The 11,195-nt window shown below is 42.3% G+C and overlaps 1 protein-coding gene across 1 annotated transcript; it reads left to right on the forward strand.

The window, feature by feature from the left end:
* Window positions 1–354: 354 nt before the first annotated feature.
* On the forward strand, window positions 355–4,806 carry LOC103107159 (mas-related G-protein coupled receptor member X2-like). Its single transcript, XM_007515897.2, has 2 exons — window positions 355–358; window positions 3,466–4,806. The coding sequence occupies exons 1-2, from the start codon at window positions 355–357 to the stop codon at window positions 4,548–4,550; spliced, it is 1,089 nt and encodes a 362-aa protein (XP_007515959.2). The 3' UTR covers window positions 4,551–4,806.
* The last annotated feature ends 6,389 nt before the right edge of the window (window positions 4,807–11,195 follow it).

Consider the following 11,195-nt stretch of genomic DNA (forward strand, 5'->3'; position numbering starts at 1 on the left):
ACCTACTGTTAGTTGTCAATACATGCTCCAAAACTCACGATTTATTAGGAGGTAAACAAAAGGGTATATTCAAAAGATATGTGAGAAGATGAAAGAAATGGTGAGAAACATGTCGGTGAGGCGTCACATCACAAGTAGCTGTGGTCTCTGATTGCCCACAGGCTCTATACAAGAAACCACTGCAATGTCTGTCCACCATCTTAATAGTTCCCACTGATCGGCAATCTTAATCCAGTTCCTGTGTGCAACTCACAATTTAGGAGACAGAGACGTGTCCTCTGATATCACTCAATCCAGAGAGATTCTTCCCTTCACTAGAGGTCAACTGTCCACCTCCAGCCAGAAGAATAGAAGATGGGTAAGAATATATATATAAAATAAACAAATGTCTTTTTCTCAAGTCACTTTTAGTTTTACTTTTTTTTTTCTAACTCTCAATCTCTCCTCTCACCCCATGTTGACAGTATTGGGGTACCAAGGTGTTTCCTTCAGAGAAAAGAATTTAAAATATTGAACAGTTTTACTGACATACCATAATGTGGAATGTGGTTTTTAAAATGGGAAGTGTATTTTTACTAGAGCATCATTTTGCATATAGCGGACACAGAATCATTCATAGGCACCCACTCTAGCCACCCTCACAGCTGTCCTAGAAAAACATCACATTCCTCTTTTATTTTTTGCCTCCAGGGTTATCGCTTGGGCTCAGCGCCCACCTGCACTATGAATCCACTGCTCCTGGAGGACATCTTTTTTTCTTTTTCATTGCTGTTGCTGTTATTGTTAATGGATAGGACAGAGAGGAGAGGAAGACAGAGAGGGTGGAGAGAAAGCTGCAGACCTGCTTCACTGCTTGAGAAGCGACTCCCCAAAGGTGGGGAGCCGGGGGCTCCAGCCGCCCTGTACAGATCCTTGCAATTTGCACTATGTGCACTTAACCCAATGTGTTACCGCCCATTTTTTTGTTATTTTATTTTGCCTCCAGGGTTATTGCTAGGGTTCGGTGCCTGCACTACAAATCCATTGCTCTTGGAGGCCATCCCCCCCCCCCATTTGTTGCTCTGCTGTTGTTATTGTTGCCACTAATATTGTTGTTGGATATGACAGAGAAATCGAGAGGAGGGGAGACAAAGAGGGGGAGAGAAAGATAGACACCTGCAGACCTGCCTCACCGCTTGTGAAGCAACCCCCCTCTTCAGGTGGGGAGCCGGCACGAACTGGGATTCTTACACCGGTCCTTGCGCTTTGCCACTTCGCTTAATCCGCTGCGCTACCACCCGACCCCCTGTTTTTTTGTTTCTTTGTTTTTGTCTCCAGGGTTATTGCCGGGGCTTGGTGTCTGCACCAGGAATCCACTGCTCCTGGAGGCCATTTTTTCCATTTTTGTTACCCTGGTTATTTTTACATAGTTGTGGTTATTATTATTGTTATTGATGTCGTTGTTGTTGGACAGGACAGAGAGAAATTGAGAGAGGAGGGGAAGACAGAGAGAGGAAGAGAAAGACAGACACCTGCAGACCTGCTTCACCGCCTGTGAAGCGACTCCCCTGTAGATGGGGAGCCGGGGGCTCGAACCCTCCGGTCCTTGTGCTTTGCGCCACGTGTGCTTAACCCACTGCACTACCGCCAGACACCCTCGACCCTTTTTTTTTTTTTTTTTTTTTAAAGACTTTCCTGCCTGAGGCACCAAAGAGCCTAGGTGGTTTTTTTTTTTTAATTTTTATTTATTTATTCATGAAGAATGGTAGACAGAGAGAGAGAAAGAACCAGACATCACTTTGTTACATGTGCTGCCAGGGATTGAACTCGGGATCTCAAGCTTGAGAGTCCAGTGCTTTATCCACTGCACCACCTCCTAGACCACAAGGTCACATTCCTAATTATCCTAAAAGTGTGGTCTCCTTTTTCCTCAGCAAACATATCAACTTTAGTCTTGGGGGTGGGACTTTCTGTGGTCACTTAGTGAGTTCCTGAATTCCTCAATCAGGGAGAAAATTTCTGTGGGCCCTTGCTCACTGCTGAATTCTCAGCTTCTGCCACAGACATTTATATTCTCTTCTTAGGAAATTCTGGGGACAGGAGATAGCCTCCCACAGTCAGTGAGTAATGGATAACTAGACTTTTCCAAGTCATTAAAAACACCTCTGCTCAAGTAGAAAGAATTCAGGCTTTAGAGTCAGAGAAAATAGGGTTTGAATCCAAGTTCCAGGATGCCAAGGCTGACTAACCTTTAGTAGGTATCTTGATTTTGTAGTTCTCTTTCTCTCCCTTGCCCTTGCCCTCGCTTTTGTCATCATGCGGGCTTACAGCTCAAGGCTGGCTTTTTTTTCAGATACAGAAATACAGAGGAAGAGGGGGCAACACCTCACAGCACTGAAGTGCAGTGGGAAAGCAGCCACCCTCCCAGGTGAGTTATCTTGCTGGCCCCACTTTTCTCTCTTAAACACAAGGACAGTGTTAAACAAGAGAGTAAAGCCTGTTGAACTGAAACAAACAAACAAAAAGAAATATATTGGGGACTTGCAATCTAAAAAATACATTCCAGTAGCCCTTGAATAGTAAGTATTTCAGTGGCCTTTTAAAGGCAGATCATAAAAGGGCTTTCTAGGGGGATGGGTGGCAGCGGCGGGTTAAGCACAGGTGACCTGTGTTAAGGATCCCAGTTTGAGCTCTGGCTCCCCACCTGGGAGTCGCTTCACAGGCAGTGAAGCTGGTCTGCAGTGTTTATCTTTCTCTCCCCCTCTCTGTCTTCCCCTCCTCTCTCAATTTCTCTCTATCCTAACCAACATCAATGACAACAATAATAGTAACTACAAGACCGATAAACAACAATGGCAGCAAAAGGGAAAAAATGGCCTCCAGGAGCAGTGGATTCATAATGCAGGCCCAGCAATAATCCTGAGGGGAAAAAAAGGGGGGGGCTTTCTAGTCATTCAAGTGTGTCACATTTATGATAGGCATGACTGAATCAAGTCTATTATGTCTATACACAACTTGTAAAACTAGTTTCTAAATTTAAAAAAAATGATGGTGGAGAGGGACTTAGTGGGGGCTGAAATGTTATATGGAAAACTGAGAAATGTCACACATATACAAACGATTGTATTTTATTGTTGACTTTAAACCATTAATACCCCATAAAGAAATAAGAAAAAGATAGCTTAGATATATTTATTTAAAAAACAAATACATTTTTTAAAGTCTTTTGTCAACCATTTGCAGGCTTTTTCAGGATGCTAGTGGTTTTTCTTGGTAAGAGTACTTAATTTTTTTTCTTACTCTTTGGGTTGTGATACCTCAAAACTGTACATACTTAACATTGTCCCTGACACAGAGAGAGACAGACACACAAATAGATAAGATATAGGTATAGATATATAGAGAGGTAGGTAACAAAAATTATATATACACACATTTTTGTCACCATCTGTTCCACTTTCCACAACACTAATTCCACTCTAACAGGGGAGCTGCGGCCACTCAACAGATGCTCACATCTTACTTGTGTTCCCAGGGATGCCAGAGGAAGGTTTCTGAGTATGGATTCAGCTGTCACAGCCAGAGGGACTAAACTCACAACAACAAATGGAAGTGACCAGGTCTCTTTTAGGAATTTCACTATGGAGACTCAGATCCTGGACTTGTTGGTGATCATCACGGCCCTAGTTGGGCTGGCAGGAAACTCTGTGGTACTCTGGCTCCTGGGCTTCCGCATACAGAGGAAATCCTTCTCCATCTACATTCTCAACCTAGCGGGTGCAGACTTTCTCTTCCTCTGTTTCCAGATTATACACTCCCTGAGAAGACTCATCTCCTCCTCCCCCATAACTGTAGAGCAGAACTTAAGATTCCACCTCCACATCCACAGCTTTTTCACCACTATGTTTGCCTTCACCTACTTGGCCAGCCTGAGCATCCTTAGCGCCATCAGCACTGAGCGCTGTCTGTCTGTCCTGTCCCCCATCTGGTACCGCAGCCATCGTCCAAGAAACATGTCAGTTATCATATGCACCCTGATCTGGTTCCTGTCTCTACTGCTGAGCACTCTAGAAGGGTCTTACTGTCACACCCAATCTTGGGAAAACCAAAAAGAAGGATGTAAGGTAGTAGACTTCATCACTGCCGCTTGGCTCATCTCTTTATTTGTGCTTCTTTCTGGGTGCAGCCTGGCCCTGCTGACCAGACTGTGGTGTGGATCCCGGCGGGTACCGCTGACCAGGCTGTATGTGACTGTTGGGCTGTCAGTACTGGTCTTCCTCAACTGTGGTCTGCCCTTAGGCATCCTCTGGTTCCTCTTAGAATGGATTCCTAACTTCTACATGTCCCACTATCTCCTCTATCAGGTTGCATTTGTCCTGTCCTGTGTCAACAGCTGTGCCAACCCCATCATTTACTTCTTCGTTGGATCCTTTAGACAGTGGCGACAGCAGCAGCAAACTCTCAAGTTGGTGCTAGAGAGGGCTTTGCAGGATACTCCTGAGGTGGATAAGAGTGAAGGTGGCTTCCCTCTGGAGACCCAGGGGATGTCAGGAAGCAGTAAGGTGTCCTGATTCAGTCTGTGCTTCAGTCACACAGATGTGACTTTGAGAACCAACGTGTCTCTATCAGTTTGGAGGTTTCCTTACCTTCTTGCAGCCTCAGAGTCACTGACACTAAGATGGATAAGAGAAACCTCCTCCTCCTGAAGATGGAGTAAGACAGAGCCTGTGAAACAAGTCAGCCTCCCATGACCTATCATGGCCCTATGTGAGTTTTGAAAAATTTGGACCTAGCACTGCTTCCATTTTAAAAATCCTTCTTCAGCAACAGCTCAAAGCCACTGAGGGAAAGTCTAAAGTCTTTGGTCACTGCACTTTAAGACTATTGAAGAGCATTGTTGGTATGCTTGAGACCCCTTCTGTTTCATTTGGTTTAAATCGCCCCTGCTTAACACTATTCTATTTACATAACCACTTCATTCTATTTACATAACCACTGTTAACAAGTTCCACCCTCCCTCCAGGGCATTTGTGGTTCAGTGCTAGGATTCTCACCTAATCTGCCCCCTCTTTGTCACACTCTGATTTTCACCAGTCACTTTTCTCTCCACCCTCTCTATGTCACATCCTGTTTCCACCTTACTTGGCAAGTATATATAAAGACAGCATTGTGAGTTTGAGGGTACTTTACCTTGAGTTTAGCTTAGCTCGTCTTAGATTGTGCTGCGTCCTGCATGAATAAAGAGATACTGCCTGCAGCTCAGCCATGAGTCCCTGGTCGTCTGTTACCCGCCCGTGAAGCCAGCCCAGTGAAAACAACATAACCCGTTGAAAACAACAGAGCATCAAAATTTTTTGCTTTATTATTTTTTCTTTTATCCCCTTTATTTGATATGACAAAGAGAAGCTGAGAGTGGGAGGGAAGATAAAAATATGGGAAGGAGAAAGAGAAACACCTGCAGCCCTGCTTCACTACTTAGGAAGTTTCCCCCTGCAGTTGGGGAGTGGGGCTTTGAACCTGAGTTCTTGCACATGGTAATACATGCACTCAAACAGATGTGCCTCCAACCATCGCCAAGAACATTACAAACACTTTTCTTTTTAATCATTACTGGGAACGCACACACACACACACACACACACACAGAGAGAGAGAGAGAGAGAGAGAGAGAGAGTAAAAGATACAATACTAAAGCTTTCTTCAGTTGGGGACCAGCCCAAATCTTGGTCATGTGCATGATAGAAGGAGCATCACATTCTTTTACAAGCTTTTTTTGTCTTTGTTTTTCTTTTTGTGTAGGGGAGGTCCATCATCTGGCCTTCACTTCTCTGGGCCAACTTTTCAGATAGAGAGAGAGACAGAAACAGAGGAGAAGGAACAACACCACAGACCAAACTTCTTCCAGAGCAGTGGGAGCCAGGCTCACACCTGGGTGGCATCCCTACTGAAGCAGATACACTATTCAGGGATTATTTTGCCATTCTAGTAAGATTTTTTAACATCATCTTCCTACAATCTCCCTCTTTAAGATTGAAAGGGTTATCTTTCAATCTAGCCTCAACTAACAGCCTTCTTTGGTAAAGTCTGGTCTTGGAATATCCCCCTAGCTTAATAAATGTTTATTGCATAAAAGCATGAAGAAAAACAAATAAATTGATGGGTCTGGATGTCAAGTCTGTGCTTGGGTTCATTTTTTGGTTTATTATTATTACCATTTTCCATCTCTGAAAACATAAATCACACCTTACAAGCAGGGCAATTTAAGTGCTTATTTAAGGTCTGTGGTGGGTTATCTTCTTACTTCTAAAGACATAGCCTCAAGGAAGTTGTGACACATATGCACAGTGCTGTACTATGCAGCTGTCAATAATGAGGAGGTCCTCTCCTTTGCAGTAGTGTGGTCAGAACTCGAAGGCATCATGCTGAGTGGGACAAACTAGGAAGAGAAAGACTAACACTGAATGGTCTCACTTATAGGTGGAATTTCAGAACAAAGAACAGCAAGGGGAAAACACAAGGTGAAACTTGGGCAAGGTTTGCATCAAAGCAAAGGACTCTGGGGAAGGAGGCAAAGGGACAGGATGAAGGGAACCTTGTGTCTCCTAGACATCTGTGAAGGGGAGATGAGAGGCTGTGCTTATGTATTAAAAATAATGCTGTAGACCCTTACCCCTCATTAAAATAAATAAATAAATAAACAAATGAATGAATGAATAAATAAATATGGCTTCTAGCAGACTCCCATGTGCAACCCTTCCCCTTCTGCCCCTTTGCTTGTATGATCCCAGTTCTCAGGAGTCCTCTCTCCCTCTCCCTCTCTCGTTTTGTTTTTTTCTTCCAGAGTTATTGCTGGGGCTCAGTGCACTATGAGTCCACTACTCCTACCAGCCATTTGGTTCCCATTTTATTTGATGGGATAGAGAGAAATTGAGAGGGGAGGGAGAGAGAAAAGTAGAGACCTGCAGATCTGCTTCACTGCTTGTGAAGCATCCTCCCTGCAGGTGAGAAGTTGGGGGGCTCCAACCCAGATCCTTGTTTAGTCCCTGCACTTAGTAGTATGTGCGCTTAATCAGGTACACCACCACCTGGCCCCCAGCTCTCTGGTTCTTTGTAGCAATTTTCTTTTTTTATATATAATTTATTTCTTTATTGGGGAATTAATGTTTTACATTCAACAGTAAATACAATAGTTTGTACATGCATAACATTCCCCAGTTTCCCATTTAACAATACAACCCCCCACTATGTCATTTATCATCCTTCATGGACCTGTATTCTCCCCACCCACCCACCCCAGAGTCTTTTACTTGGGTGCAATATGCCAATTTCATTTCAGGTTCTACTTGTGTTTTCGTTTCTGATCTTGTTTTTCAACTTCTGCCTGAGAGTGAGATCATCTCATATTCATCCTTCTGTTTCTGACTTATTTCACTCAACGTGATTTTTTCAAGGTCCATCCAAGATCGGCTGAAAACGGTGAAGTCACCATTTTTTACAGCTGAGTAGTATTCCATTGTGTATATATATCACAACTTGCTCAGCCACTCATCTGTTGTTGGACACCTGGGTTGCTTCCAGGTTTTTTTGGCTATTACAAATTGTGCTGCCAAGAACATATGTGTACACAGATCTTTTTGGATGGATGTGTTGAGTTCCTTAGGATATATCCCCAGGAAAGGAATTGCAGGGTCATAGGGTAGGTCCATTTCTAGCCTTCTGAGAGTTCTCCAGACTGTTCTCCACAGAGGTTGGACCAATTGACATTCCCACCAGCAGTGTAGGAGGGTTCCTTTGACCCCACACCCTCTCCAGCATTTGCTGTTACCTTTTCTGATGTTACCTTTTCTGATGTATGACATTCTCACAGGACTGAAGTGATATCTCATTGTTGTCTTGATTTGCATTTCTCTGACAATCAGAGACTTGGAGCATTTTTTTCATGTGTTTCTCAGCCTTTTGGATCTCTTCTGTGGTGAATATTCTGTCCAAGTCCTCCCCCCATTTTTGGATGTGGTTATTTGTTGTCTTGTTGTTGAGTCTGGCAAGCTCTTTATTATAGCAATTTTCTAATGGTGTTAGCTGTTTAAATGTTCTTTGAGGACAGAATCTCTGTCCCCTTGTATTCCAAAGAATTCACAATGATTACTTCACTAATCTCATTATACAAATGTTATATTCTCTACTAATTTAAGTTCTGCATCTTTAGACAATTTTTACTATTTTTAAAGAGGTAAGAGAGGGTAAAGAGGTGATAGGTACAGGTTATCTGTGTGCAATTCTGTGATATTTGACAAAAGAAACACCCATGGTACTCAAATCCCAATCAAGAACTCAAAAACATTTTTAATTAATTAATTAATCCCCTTTTGTTGCCCTTTTTTAAAAAAAATTGTTGTAGTTACTATTGTTGTTGTCGTTGTTGGATAGGACAGAGAAAAATGGAGAGAAGGGGAAGATAGAGAGGGGGAAAGAAAGACAGACACCTGCAGACCTGCATCACTGCTTATGAAGAAACTCCCCGCAGGTGGGGAACTGGGGGCTTAAACTGGGACCCTTACACCGGTCCTTGCTTAAATATTTTTATCATATCAGAAAGTTCCCTCATATCTTGTAGTCATTCTTTCTGTCCCAGAAGAATCAACTGTTCCAATGCCTGTAACCAGTTAGTTTAGCCTGACTTTTGATAACAAGTGTTTAAGGTCCTGTAAAACACCTTTTCTGTTCTTACCTTCTTTCAATTAGCATATCATTTTGTGAGTCATTTCACTGCTCATATGAGATGTTTGTTCCATGGAGAAAGGACATACTCAGTTTACTTTCATTCAGTAGATAGGTGTATAGTATACAAATTTTGGCTACTATGAATAAAGCTCGTGTGAATATTATTAATCATCTCTATCTGAATGTACATATTCATTTACCTTAGATTAAAAACCCCTAGGGCAGTAGCACATCACATGAAGCACAAGGACAGGCGCAAGGATCCCAGTTGGAGTCTGGCTCCCCATCTATGGGGGGGTCACTTCACAGGCGATGAAGCAGGTCTATAGGTGTCTTTCTTTCCACTTCTCTGTCTTCTCTTCCTCTCTCGATTTCTCTCTGTCTTATCCAACAACAATAACAGCAATAACAACAACAATAACAAAGGCAATGAAATGGAAAAAATGACCTCCAGGAGCAGTGGATTCATAGTGCAGGCACCAAAGCCCCAGAGATAACCCTGGAGGCAAAAACAAACAAACAAAAAAATCCCCTGAAATTGCTGGTGGTAGGAAACAGATATATGCCTAACTCTATGACAAATTGCCAGAGTATCTCCTCCTTTCCTTCCTTTCTCTCTCTTTTTCTCTATTTTATTTTGCCTCCAGGGTTATTGCTGGGGGGCTCAGTTCAGGCATTACAAATCCACTGCTCTGGTAGTCATTTTTTTCTATTTTATTGGATAGGACAGAAATTGAGAGAGGAGGGGAAACAGAGGAGGGAAAGATAAAGATAGACACCTGCAGACCTGATTTGCCACTTGTGAAGTGTCCCCCCTGCAGGTGAGGAGCTGGGGGCTCCAACTCAGATCCTTGTGTGGGTCCTTGTGCTTAGGACTGTGTGTACTTCATTGGGTGTGTCACTGCCTGGCCCTCCAAAGTATTTTCTCCAATGGCTGTATTGTTATTTCTACCAGAAATATATAATAATTCCAGTTTTTTCAACCTGCTCTATAAATATATGGCATTACCAATCTTTTGATCTATAAATATTGTGATGAGTGTGAAATGACATCTCATTAGGACAGCCAATATATTATTTTTGAGGTATAACAGACCACATGTACAATGTAATGATTCAGTATTGGCAATTGACTATCACACTGAGGTTTTTTTTTTTTTTTTACAACCATACATATATTTCTTATACAACATGTTCCATGGCAGCAAAACTTTCTTGTTTTGTTTACTGCTGCTGTGCCCCCAGAAAATAGAATGGTGGCTACTTAACATCACTTTTTAAAAAGTCTTTAATTCCAGAAATACCTTATGATCATGCAGTACTACTCCTAAGGATATATTCAAAGGACATGAAAACACAAATGTGAAAAGATGTATGTACCGTACCTATGCTCATAGCTACACTATTCAGGATAGTCAACATATGGAATTAACCTAAAGCCCATCAACTAATGACTGAATAAAGACGTTATGGGATGCGTCTATAGTAGAACATTATTGAGCCATTATAAAGAGATGATACTGTGTCATGCAAAACAAAATGCATAGAATTAGAGATACGTATGCTAAGTTAAATAAAGAGGTCAAAACAACTACTGGGTTGGCTTAACTCATGTGGAACATAGATAACTAAAGCACAGGAATAATAAAAAGCAAACTGATTTAGACTCTGTGAAAACTATAGTATATGGTAGTGGTCAGAGGAGAGAGGAGAGGAAAGAGTGGGAGACAGGAAATTCTAGTTAGTGTTAATAGAGTGGGAATTTTGTTGGTGGATGTGATGAGTTATATACACATGCTTAGGTGTACACATAAGAAAGTATATTCCTAAAATCTTACAGTATTATAAGCCCATGTTCAATTTAAAATTTGTAAAGAAAATTTAAAAAAAAATCTAAAGATAAAATATATGTATCTTAATATACTCCAAAAGAGTATCAAACCCTAAATTTTGACACCATCTTCCCAGACAATATTTCTAGTCCATCTGCATGTTAGCTATCAGGATCAGGCAAAAATTACTAAAGTCATAGATTCCTTGGAACATACCTAAAATTTAGTTCCTAGCTTCTCCCCACCTAAAGACTTCTAATTCCATCTGCTCTATTCCTACCTTTGGATTCCTGTCTATTGAACAATTTATCCTGCTTTACATCTTACCATCTTTCAACCACCAAGTTGCAGATGCTACCATGACGCCATCCTGAGACCTCACCAGTGTGGCCTGGAACCTCCTCTCCCCAGAGTCCTATCCCACTAAGGAAAGATAGAAATAGGCTGGGGGTATGGATCAACCTGCCAAAGTCCATGTCCAGCAGGGAAGCAATTACAGAAGCCAGTCCTTCCACCTTCTGCATCCCAAAAAGAATTTGGGTCCATACTCCCAGAGGGATAAAGAATAGAGAAGCTGGGGGTCGGGCGGTGGCGCAGTGGGTTAAGCGCATGTGGCGCAAAGCGCAGGGACCGGCGTAAGGATCCCGGTTCGAGCCCCCGGCT

The sequence above is a fragment of the Erinaceus europaeus genome, chromosome 17, assembly GCF_950295315.1.
Source record: "Erinaceus europaeus chromosome 17, mEriEur2.1, whole genome shotgun sequence".
NCBI classification, from domain to species: domain Eukaryota; kingdom Metazoa; phylum Chordata; class Mammalia; order Eulipotyphla; family Erinaceidae; genus Erinaceus; species Erinaceus europaeus.